This window comes from Odontomachus brunneus, unplaced genomic scaffold, assembly GCF_010583005.1.
Source record: "Odontomachus brunneus isolate Ranch 3 - 2012 unplaced genomic scaffold, Obru_v1 Obru_scaffold_021, whole genome shotgun sequence".
NCBI classification, from domain to species: Eukaryota; Metazoa; Arthropoda; class Insecta; order Hymenoptera; family Formicidae; genus Odontomachus; species Odontomachus brunneus.
In genome coordinates this window covers 1,686,413-1,698,797 of record NW_022639471.1, presented here as the reverse complement: position 1 = coordinate 1,698,797, position 12,385 = coordinate 1,686,413, and the positions used below count along the sequence as shown (strand labels likewise).

At 45.0% G+C, this 12,385-nt stretch overlaps 1 protein-coding gene across 2 annotated transcripts in view; it reads left to right on the top strand.

Annotated features, from left to right (window-relative positions):
* LOC116842131 (voltage-dependent calcium channel type A subunit alpha-1) overlaps positions 1-11,033 on the top strand; it is a 136,422-nt gene extending 125,389 nt beyond the window's left edge. Inside the window, exons 30-36 of one of the 2 annotated variants that reach the window (XM_032810877.1) lie at positions 3,380-3,591; positions 4,341-4,683; positions 6,688-6,824; positions 7,477-7,652; positions 8,250-8,282; positions 9,872-10,382; positions 10,887-11,033. In XM_032810877.1, the coding sequence (XP_032666768.1) occupies positions 3,380-3,591; positions 4,341-4,683; positions 6,688-6,824; positions 7,477-7,652; positions 8,250-8,282; positions 9,872-10,382; positions 10,887-10,926 (1,452 nt within the window). In that variant the 3' untranslated portion in view covers positions 10,927-11,033. The remainder of the gene's footprint in view (positions 1-3,379; positions 3,592-4,340; positions 4,684-6,687; positions 6,825-7,476; positions 7,653-8,249; positions 8,283-9,871; positions 10,383-10,886) is intronic. The other variant, XM_032810878.1, reaches the window with a different exon arrangement.
* The last annotated feature ends 1,352 nt before the right edge of the window (positions 11,034-12,385 follow it).

Sequence of the window (12,385 nt, the reverse complement as noted above, 5' to 3'; positions counted from 1 at the left end):
CTCTCTCTCTCTCTCTTTCCTTCCTTCTCTTTTTCTTAAGCCTATTTAGATCGAGAAGTAGAACTGACGAGCCGATCAATTCTCGAACGTAACATAGTCCGCCTTTTGCCTCAATCTCTATGAATAATCGCCTCTTCTTCTCTTAGATAGACAAATTAGATAGATAGACACATTATTCTCTTGCGAAGCCATATTTTTTGCGATTAATTCATTGACATATAATTGGCAATACCCGCTCCTAGAGATTGTGACGTAGAAAATTTTTTTTTATTCTGCCGGAAGTACATATATCGTTTTGTTCACGAATGTTTGACAAGATTTTTCTTCACTTTATTTAGTTCGATGTGAGCCTCTCAAAACCCGTGTGCGGCTAACTTTGTGCCTACAGAGTAAGCTCGGGCGCGAAGTTAAAACCGTCGCAGAGAAACCACCTCTTACTAGGATACCGTTACGAATAACTCACAGGTTTCTTTTGCCTTTAGTTGAGCAGAAAAGAAATAATTGCGAGAGGGGTTACGGCGGTTTCGCTAAAATATTAATTTATTTAATAACGTTTATTTAACCATTTTATAAATTATTAATTATTTTAGCTACATTGTGTCTCAAATTGAAATATTTATTTCTCAGAATTTTTACAGTTCGGTTGTCAGCTATTTCTTCACGAAATAACAAATCGCGTACGACCGCTTAATTGGATCGGTAAAAGCGTCACTGAGCTCTCAATTAGCAAATTTCGAGCCTTCTTTCGTGTCGTGACGAGGCGAGTCTTTGCAAATTATAAAAAATATAAATATACTTGTGAATTTTAAATAGGCGGTGACTTCTAACCACCCTGTGTAACGCGTTCCTTCGACGACCGGTAATAATGCTTCCACTAGCTAACGCTGAGAAAATTCTTTTCTCTTGTTTCTTGCGTCTTACCGCAGTAGTGTAGAGAAGATTACACTTAGGCATTCATTTTGGCCAGTGGTTACAGCAGCAGTAGACTCGTAGACTTGCCCGACTTATCCGATCGCTTTCTACTAGAACGCAGTTTTTTCTCCGCTCCTTCAATCACACACGTCACACTAATCGACACTCTCTATATTTTCCGTACACACGCGTTATAGAGTGTTATAAAATGCGTACGAGCACTCGCGGTGATTCGCGAGTGATCACTCTCTTTTTTCTCTCTCGGTAAACCGCAGTAAACCGAAAAATAAGAATTTGCGCGCTGCAATAGTAATCCATCCGAATTCGGCGGACCGAGCTGTCTTATATGATCGCGATGGATATAACTTCTTCCGGATAATCTGTCGCTCCCAAAGTAGATTAAGAAAAGAAAAGACTAATACGTAGTGATTGATCAATTTCTCCCGCGGCAAGCAGTTCGTAATTTATTATCGTAGCTCGATAGATGAAGAACGAGTAAGATTCGCATCTCTTGCATTCTCCCAGTGTTCATCGATAGATACAGTTCCCGTTTTGCAGATTTAGCGAGCACTTAACAACTCACCGACGCAACGTGCGCGGAGTGTCTCCGAAAAAAAAAAAAAAAATGAAAGATGGCGTCGCTCGAGTGCTGATAATTTTTCGTGAAAATTTTTACGATTTTAATTAATTTGATGATTTAAAATGAATCGAGCGCGCCGTCGGTTTCGGGACACCTCGTATAACGGCATGTTCCAAGTTCCTCGACTCTGGGATATTTTGGATATCTTTCATATCTTTGAAAAAAGCAAATTTGGTCGGACGAGTCAATTTCTAGTGAAACACGATTCAGAGATTCTAATTGAAATTACGGAAATTCTGTTCAATTCAAGTAAAAATTTTGATAATTTAGGTTGAATTCTGATAACCTCAATCTTCTATATCGTTCATATTTCACCAGAGATTGGTTAATCCAATCAAACTTTTTTCTCGTGTGATATCTTTCATTTCTGTGATGTCTTTCATATTTGATTACTTTATTCTTTAATTATAATATTGTCCCTACGTGTATGTGTAATTACTCGCGACGGGGTTTCTTTAAGTTTGATATCACAACGGTATTCCAGAGTCGCGCAAACATCCGACGCCCCTGTCGTATGGAACAATAAACTTCGCGTGAAAACCTTACTCTCTAATTGTGTTTTACTAGCTTGCGTGTATTTTATATACTCAGACCCATTTTTTGCATACCAAGCAGCAGAATTTCAATTTTGCCCACGATTATTTGGCATATATTTATACATGTATGGTCTTTGCGGAGCGAACCGTCCGTGTTCCACCTTGCGCACCCAACAAGGACGATCGAATTTACGGCACGTTTCCTTGGTGCACGAAAACTGTGACGTTCGATTATCGTAAGATATAATCAACAAGGCAACGCACAGTCGTGGTGGAGCACCGACGCCGCACCCCCTTTTCTGCATGCTTACTAACAATTGCATTTTTGCAGTAATGTTACATTTTTTAAGACGATCAGTCGCGTACTAACGCATTTGCGGTCACTCACGACACTCTCGTGCGTGGAAGAAGCACGGAGAAAAAGGATTGGTTGAATTAATGACAATAACGCAGCTGAGTGCGTTTTGTCGAATCAAATTCGGTTTTCAAGGACCGGGATTCTATTTCCTTCAACATGCGTTAGTAGTTGTGTCATTGCCACGTCAATTCAACCGATTTGTTTTTCTCCGTGAGGGGAATCACGTTTTTCCTCTTTCGTGTGCGTGTAACATAGTCCCGATCAACATATACAGGCTTTCCGCGATGCAATACACTCTTGCCAAAAGTTGCCTCGCTGCGATTGCGCCTACCACTATTACTATTACTTTTGCAGCTCTCGTAATACTACTCTCACAACACGTTCTCTTTCTCTCTTTTTCTCTCTCGCTCTCTCTCTCTCTCTCTCTCTGTCTCTTTCTCTCGAGTAGCGCGAGACAGCGAGAGCCAGCCCGTTTTGAGAGCCGTTACTACACTACTAGTGTGAACGCACCATTATTCACGATATTCTTTCTTTTCTTAGCATGTCCGCCTCTCTACTCTGAAAATTCTTTCTCGCCATTTTGTACCAATTTTGATTGACTCACGATTCTCTTGAATGCTTCCGATCTTTGAGCGTACTTGCATTCTACCCACGATTTTTCGAGAGACCATCGACGAGAGGTAACGCACAAGAAAGAGCAAACCAAAAAGCCTGTATGTGCCTGTACATATTTAATTCACTTATTATTATATGCGTGTGTCGTGTGCGGAGGGGACTAAAAAACAAAAACGGGTAAATAGAAAAAAGCGCAAAGAACGAAAAAAAAGCGGTAGATAAGAGAAAGAAACGAAAGAAATTGTCGATCCGAAAAATCGAGAGATCCCCAGTCGATCAGCTCTGATAGCCGATGTGCTTTCGCACGTTCGAATTTAGCAATCGGCCTTCTACAACTGCCTGCTGGACATGGCGGCGGTAAATCACACCGGAAATAATCACGGAACCGGAAGTAGGGCGAACAGTCTCGAACCGGTGACGCGACCGCTCATGGACGCCAAGCAAGATCGACACAAAGAACACAGGGATGAGGAGGAAGGGGCCCTAGGTGTCCTCGCAGCCGCCGAGCATAGACGTCAACGTAGCATCAGGTATATGAAATGTCTCACTTAACTATTCACTTAATTATATATGAAAGTAAATCTCCAAATTATCCGTACGCGGATCGAATAAAACTGTTAATTGTCCGTTAGTCGTGGAATTTTTATACAAAGACGGGAAGATATGGAGCGTGCAATTTTAACCTCCATTTTGTGTCGCATCTAAACGAAATTGCTCAGCACCTCTTAGGTGTATGCGATCAGAGAGTTAACTTTTTGGTTGATTTTGAGATGATTTGTTTTGGACAAGGTAGAACCGGAAGAGGAGCGATTTACTTTCTTATGTTTTATATCTGGATTCGGAACAGTTTGCCAATTTCGGTCGATTCTCGGGAGCTACGCCTTCTATCTCCCCCTTGCCGCGCAGCGGGCCATGAACGTGACAGTCGTGACCAGTCGCAGCTCCAAGCTTACAGGCACGATCGTCACTTTCTTGGCTCGCCGCGCGGCAAGGGGGAGATAGAAGGCGTAGCTCCCGAAAATCAGCCAAAATTGGCAAACTATACAGAAGAAATAAGAGAATATAGAAAATAAAAGAGTCTGAAAATTTAGAAAAAAAATTATTTAACCCTTTGCACTCGGAGACATCTTTGTTAGGTTTAAAATGTGTCCTCTGAGAGGACATCCGAGGGCAAAGGGTTAATCATTCAATCACACATTTTATCTTAAATTTAATTATTTCTTCCATCTCCCTAACACATCCAGCACATTAATGAGTACGATGGTTGTTCTGATTTCAGAAACAAAAAGGTGAACTGGAAGATGTCTCACCAGTACGATATACTAGGCAGCAGCGGAGAGAGTAGCCAGGGAGGGGGTGGGTCTGGGGTTGTACTCGTAGTTAATGGCGAGGATCGCGCCCCCGAGCTAGAGCCATTGCTGGCTGAGGTGCCCTCCCAGCGGGATCAAAACTACTACCACCATCACCATCACGACCAATACTACGATACCGACAATGATCAATACTATGACCATCACCACTACCACCACCACCATCACCATCATCATCATGACCACCGACCACCCTCGTACTACCAACACCAGAACACCTACGCACCTCGCTCCTCGATCCGTTACCACAAGGTGTCGGCTCGGTCCAAGCTCCGCAGTAAAAACAAAAGAGAACATTACTTTCCTCCGTTTGTTATCCTTTCCCTTTGACCCTTTTGACGGTAGTAGATCGCGATAGAGTTACTCGGACGAGTTCCCATTGTCTCGCTCGGGATGCAGTCGCGCACGAATCGCAGATCCGGTCGAAATACCGTGTGTAAAACACGTTTAGTTAGTTGCGTAGTCGGCAAGGTGTTTCTGAACGGAAGAAATCCTGAGATCGCTCTCCTCATGGCGTTAAGTTCTTACAGAACGCAAACTGATATTTTTATTCCAAAAGTAAAGTCGATTATAATTTTTTTTTACGCACCGACATGGATCCATTTTATCGAGTTAAACGAAATATTTGGCGTAGACTTGGCCGATTAGAAAATTCGTCGCATAACATGGTAGCTTCAGAAAATTCGTCATAGGTTCAGAAACATCCTGCATACGGGTAGATTACGTAGATTGTTACATTGTATTTGAAGAGTTTAGATCAGGTTTACCGCGAGATTATCCTATTAGGACGATTATTCCTAGGTTAGGATGTTGTCTGCTTAGTATTCATTGTGTCACCTGAGTTAGATCTACTGTCGAGTATTGCTAGAAGATGTCGTTGTCTCTCGAAGGGGAGAAGTTTTGTCGAGACTTAGGTGAATGAAAAGGTACTCAAAAGGTAGACAAAATCGTATTAGATCGATATTAGCTTTCGGAGGAACGATCAAGATCCTTAGACGGATCGGAACACAGCTGTGTGTTCAGATTAGATCAGGCGGAACCGTCCTAGACGAGTCGATCGACGTTCTTTCCATCAACCCGATGTGTTTAACTTTTCCGATCCGCGAGAACAAGTTACTCCGTCGTCGTTGATCTTTCGAGATGCGGGTCGGAAAGATTGCGCGTGATTTCCCAAGATTCAAGGTCGATTCGCGGCTTAAGAAAATCGGAGACAGTCGCAGACACGATGGCCGATTCTTCGCTTTCGTTCGCATCGAGGAGTATCGAATCGATCTTGAACTTATTCTCTTTATCTCTCCTGTTGAGTGTGTTAGCGCTCCTGTAAATATTGTACTCAACATCTAGAAACACACACACACACACACACGAACACACATACACACACACACACACACACACACACTCTCTAGAGCAAACCTAGATTACTCTAGAGGATAGACGCGCGTTACCCGAACGCTACTTTAGTGACTTCTTCGTGTCTGTCGATGCTAGAAGACAGCTCCCACCCTTGTCCCTTGCTGCTTTCGGCCTTAGGATCACCGACGGGGTGACGTAATGGCCAACGTGATCAATTTTCTCGCGGCTGTCCCGTTCGCCCCGTCGGCTCGTGCGTTTATCTTAATTCGTTGCGTTCCACATTCCGGTAAGTAAACAAGAAATATTCTGCAGCAGCAGACTCTTGTCTCGAAGGTAGTGGATATCTTCCTTCTTCATCATCCAACCGAGCAATCGGAATTTACTACGAGCATGTGCATGAGCGAGAAACTTCTTACTTGCATGCCGTTTTACACACGCGCGCGCGCACATATGTATGCCTCTCTCTCTCTCTCTTTCTATTTATACGAACCACTCTCGTTCCGCCTTATCAACTTCTCCTGTTTTCTGCGAAGCTAAATCTACCCTAATTACCAAAGCTGAGAACCGAAGCGAATCAGACCGCACGTCTCGAGTTGAAATTGCGACGATCGGCATTGCCGTTTCTTCATTGTAAGACTAATCGGTGACGTTGAACGTCGTCTCGTTGGTCCAGCTGATCGATTCTTTAGGAATTGAAGCGAGATGACGATTTGAGCGTGCGTCTGCTTCCGGATTCGGGAGACAAAAGGCGTCTCGAGTTACGATAGCTTCTTGTTCGGAGCGCGAATCAGCTATAATATTGCTAAAGACAAAGAAACCGACAACACCCCGACTCTCCTTCAAATCCCGATCTTGCTGTGTCCGGGGGCAAATTACTAAATCGAAAGTCTGTTCGTTTAGATGGAGCTGCAGGACGTCGTAGTAGATGACTCACGTGCCGGTAGTCTCGAGAGTCTCACACATACCGGCGAGAGGCTTCATCCGCATCATCCCTCAGCGCCTCCACCTAGACATCGTTCACGATCGCCAAGTATAAGGTACTCATAGATGAAAGTTTCGTATTTTCCAAAGTACAGATCTAGTAATTATGTATTATTATCTTTATTAATTCTCGGTATACCGTATTTGTACGTCACAATTGTGAGATGAAATGCGTTCATTCTGTCATAAAAAAAAATACATATTTTTTAATCCTTTCTAAGAAAGAATCAAGAAGGAAACTTTCTAAGAAAGCATCAAGAAGAAAAAAGAATGAGGGTCATGAAATATTAATTCCTACCAATATTTACAACTGTTAAAAAGAAACTCAGAAATTAAAATAGAGTCTAATAAACTTGTCCTTAATAGCATATCAAAGATTAACGGGAACAACTCCTTTGTTTACTGTAACTTGACTTGTATAAAATACAAATGTAGAAATAATATAAAGAGAACAAAAAGAAAGAAAACACGACAAGAAAAAGTATAATTTTAAAGTTTACGTAAATTTTTAAACTTTTTACATATTTATGTGAAACAAGGAGTATGAATGACATTTTGTACAAATTGTACATTTACATAAATTATACAGAGTTAAAGAGATAACATCGCGCCAATGTCATCGTGAATGCCTGATCAAACACCGACGCGCTAGTCGGCTTGTAGGAGCGCTACAATTGTGAGCCGTTTCGTTGTTATTACCATTTGCAGAAGACCCTCGCCAATAATGCATAGGTCGCCATCGCCGCGGCGACATCGTTACGACCATCACGGTCACTACCACGAAGGACCAGGGTTTAGCGACACCGTTAGCAACGTCGTCGAGATTCAAAGGCACACTCATCACCCCCATTCGTCACAGTATAATCATCGACATAGGATACGAGGTACGACGTACCGGCGATAATTCCGGCCAGCGAAAGCCACGGTGCAACGATAAGTCTTTTTCATGAAGCCACGACTGCGAACTCTGTTTCGTGTCGATCATCTCCAACCGGTTTCTCTCGTTGTCTTGATTAGCCTGAAATTTACTACGAACACAGCATCTTTGTACCTACTCTGCCACCGTATACCACTGACACCTTCATATTTTTGGTGTTATTTCCATTATAAATATTTCTCTCTCTCTCTCTATATATATATATATATACATATACATAATTATATATTATTATCTTTTCTCAACCGGCTTGGTGATACTTTTTTGACTCTTTGAGTTTTGGAATTTACTCGGAGAAGTAGCGCCGCGCGCATTGTGTGCACACTATATCGCTGCATCGTTGTCGAAGTAATTGTAATGCAAATGTCGAAATTCTAGCGCACCACTTGAGCGATTTCACGAAAGCAACGAAAGAGAGTTCGTAGTCACGGTTCATTAAGAACATGAATGTTGCTATAAATGGTTTTTACTCGTAAGAGGCAGAGGCTCTGTGTGACTCGATGTAATACGTTTCTTCATTTTGTTCTGTTATGCGCCTACACAGACTATTACGACCACTGCGACTATTACGACGATGGTAATTTCTTTCGCAACTCCTTTTCATTCCCTTGTCCACGGCAGTTATGGTGTTTACGATAATGATAATCAACAAACGTTTGGCTTTCACCGTTTCTTCGTTCCTGTTTTTTGCAATGACACGCGCAAGAGACACCTACCGACACCACCACCACCACTATCACCACCACCATCACCACCATCACCACCATCACCACCACCATCACATTAACGTTATACTAATATATACACGGTAGACCCACCAACCCGAACAAACCGATGTCTCACACCAACAGCACTGATGCTCCGCGTGTTTCGCGCGGGAAGCGTTTTTCCTTGTTTTCGCCACTCGATGCTTTTTATATTAGAGAAGAGGCTGTTCACCGAAGCTCGATCGGATCTAGAGAAATGAAAATAGACTGTCCTGGTATAGATTGGTAGAGTAGACATCTCTCGAATTCGTTAGTAATGCAACGTTTCTGACACTCGAGTACAATCTACTCACGTTTTATAGACGATTGTGGTCGATGCGCTGCGGTCATAGTTCGAAAGACGCAACTAGATACCGTCGTGTTTTCTTATGTTTGGCACGAGTAAGCGATTGAACGTGTTGGCTCTAAAACAGTTATATGACGTGGTTTGTAATATCGTACAATTGCGCGTAGTTCTCACTCGTCCGCAAAAGAATTGCGTGTCTGCCGACCGCGTTAAATAATTATGTCGCTATTCTATCACGACTAACGAGATTATATATAGATCTATATATAGTGGTGCACTTGAGTAGTGTCTGCCTAGTAGAACGTGCATGCTGTTAGAACTTGCCTCCTAGAATTTGGACTTGATCGAGATTGAGAGCACCGGCACCTGGACATGTGTCTTGCAGCACTGTTTCGAGTTATTCGCAGCATCACGAAGCACACGAAGCATGCATCATTAACCCTCTATCGGATTGTATGATTTTGCCGAATTAGTACATTAATCGGTATCACATGCTTTCTCGGTGTCGTTTTATATTTTTGCCCGAGGAAACATATATTTACCACATCACACGAATTGTCGAAGAGCGCAAAGAAGCCGAAGAATCTCACACGAACATCTCGAATATTCTCGTTGCTACTGTTGAAATAACCTTTAACAGATGCAGCCGTCGGTCTCCTCCTCGTGGAAGAAAAAGAAAAGAACTGACCCTATAGAGGGTTAATTGCGCGATAGAGCTGTTAGTTTATCCGCGAATCCAAAACCTTCTCTTGTTTCTTCTCCTCCTGTTCCGTTTCTCTGAAGACCGAGCTCTTCGACTCTTGTATACAGAGACCGAGTAACAATCGAGTACCGTTCTAAATATATCGAGACTTCACTACTGTCCACGAATCCACTACTATCCCGCCAATCAAAACGGTCGAATGATCGTTAACGTGGAAAGTCGTCGGACCGGTGGTTACCCGCCGGTCTCCACCTCGAACGGTTTCTCAACAGCCTTACCAACACACGCTTACAATCTGTACTTGTCAAGCAACCCCTGTCGTGTGCCAAAAGCCCTTTCCCCGAACGATTTGTCCGCGTGCGCGCGAAGCGTGCGGCCGAGGACGTCCCTTTAATCTAGCTCTCCATCAGGTCCGTGGAGCGCCTCGACGAGTCCAGCCAGGTCACCGAGTCCGGTTCACCGGATAGAGCGCGGCTCTTACGGCACGACCAGTCTGGAGCAACGTTCGAGGAGCCCGAGTCCGATCGGCGGTCATCCGCATCACCATCGCCGTCGTCATCATCCGCATCAACATAGCTACCCGGTGCTGGTGGCCAGAAGGGGTCAGGGTCGCCAGCTGCCGCCGACGCCGAACAAGCCGTCGACTCTGCAGCTGAAGCCGACCAACATCAACTTCCCCAAGCTGAACGCTTCGCCCACTCATGGCCCGCACATGGGCGGGCCGCATGTGTCGGTGCTGCCAGGTGTGCTGCAGCATCCGTCGCCGCCGCATATGCAGCTAGCTATGCAGCAGGGTCACCTGCGACCGCTCAGCTTCGAGCAGGCGGTTGCGATGGGCCGCGGCGGGATGGGTCGTATGCTGCCCAGCCCGGTGCCGAACGGCTACAAACCGCAACCGCAGTCCAAACAGAGAACGCCTAGGTAAGGAGACTTCCTTCTGATACTTCTTCTTGTTCACCAACCCTATGTCGTTCTGGTCAAAGTCGATAAAAAATAATATCTGCAAATATAGAATGCAACTGATTCTCTATTGATACTCTATTGATGATGCGTTACACTGAGAAGAAAAATTGGTTGACGATAACACAACTAAACACATTTTATTTAAAGGGAATACAATTTTTTAGTCTTATGAGCTAAATTCGTTTCTCAGGAACAAGAAATTCTGTTTCCTTCAACCAAAACAGTTGCTTCATTATCATGTTAATTATCAATGAATCTGTTTTCTTGCGTCGCGTGCAAGCACTTAATTTTGCAGCTTCTGTTTGTTTTTCTCCGACCAATCGAATTTATTTGATTTTACGTCAAGAGGATGTAGTTAAATCGCGTGGCTAAAAGATCCGTTTAGTATATTTGTTGAGATTTATTCAGAATTCGTTCTAGTCAAATTTTGTTTGTTTGTTGAGCAAAGAATTTCTTTTGCAGGTCGCGGCACTCCGACAGTGACGAGGACGATTGGTGCTAGCCAAAGTGGGACCCTGGACGGTGGTCCGGTGATGTGGACGCCCCCAGGCGTCTTAGGGTTTGCGCATGAATTGTCCAAATGGGACGCGCGTTGATTCCGGTGTGCACTCGAACGCAATGGAAGAGCCTGACGAGCCTTGAAACCCCGACGGCTCCCCGACGGCCATGACCAGCCGTGCGGTACCGTGCAGGGGCGGCAATTCCGGTCACGGCGCGGCCTGTTCCGGCAGCAAGGCCGAAAGAAGTCCACGAGGCGGAAGAGAATCGTTGAACGGGGAAACCAACGTCGATCCAAGGCGGACGGTGTTCGGACCGACCCCGAGGGATGAACACGGCGACCGAACAGGGTCAGCAAATAGCAACAGTAACAATAGCAACAACTACAACAACAACAAGAGAAGTCGATGTTTCATCGTTGGATCATGGAATCGATCCATTCATCCACGAGTCCGACAGCGAACAAGAAGTGCGATCACTCATGAGACGACGATATCGCACAAGTCCTGCGAACGAGGAGGAGTGCGATGCGCGGCTAACCTACGAACGATCGAGATGCAATCAAACCGGTCGAGCTTGACGAAGCACGAAGACTCGACTGTCTATTAGGAGACCGAATCAGCAACGCAATGGTCACTGGTCGTGGAAAGTTAACTGCCACGATCGTGCGGTTAGCGAGTAGTCGTCGATCGACCGCCGTCGTCGGAGACGTTCAATGTTGCTCGGTAGCGCGAACGATGATCGGCGGAACGATCGAAGGAGCGATCCCGGTGTGATCGCGTCACGCGACAGCTACATCGAGGAACAAGGTGATGGTGGTGGTGGTAACGGTGGTGGTGGTGGTGGTGGTGGTGGTGGTGGTGATGGTGGTCAGCAGTGAAACTCGTCGTACGCGACAGTGACGAGGCGGACAAAGCGGGTGTTGCCCTCCGAAGAGCTCGAACCCTCCGACCATACGCATGAGTTGATATTTCAGCATCTTCCCTCGCGCCTCGATCGGCCGACGATGGATCGAGGAGTTCGCCAGGGAAGACCCCCCTTTTTATACGATTTTCCGGAGGAGAGACTCATCGAACGGCCAAGTCGGGCACTGCGATCACCACGAACGTTCTATTATCTGTTTGCGTCTGCTATTGCGTGTACGGTGTATGCCTGTATGTACGTACGTGTGAATGAACGAATGAACGAACGACGAGTGTGCGTGCATGAGTGTGTGTGAAACCCCTTCCCTCGCGAGGAGATTCGTCGATAATCGCGACTGACACGTCGAATCGTTCCACTCCGTGCGGCTGACGTCGGTAATATTACTCGTAGTGATGTTACTTGTTCAACAACGAGCTTGATTAAGGGAGGCCGATTAAGGGACGTTGAACCGAGTAGGTGAGAAGGACGGCGAGGTCGACTTTGGGCTTATCGGGCCAGCCGATACGGTCCGGCTGACTCAAACTAGTAGGGCGACTTGA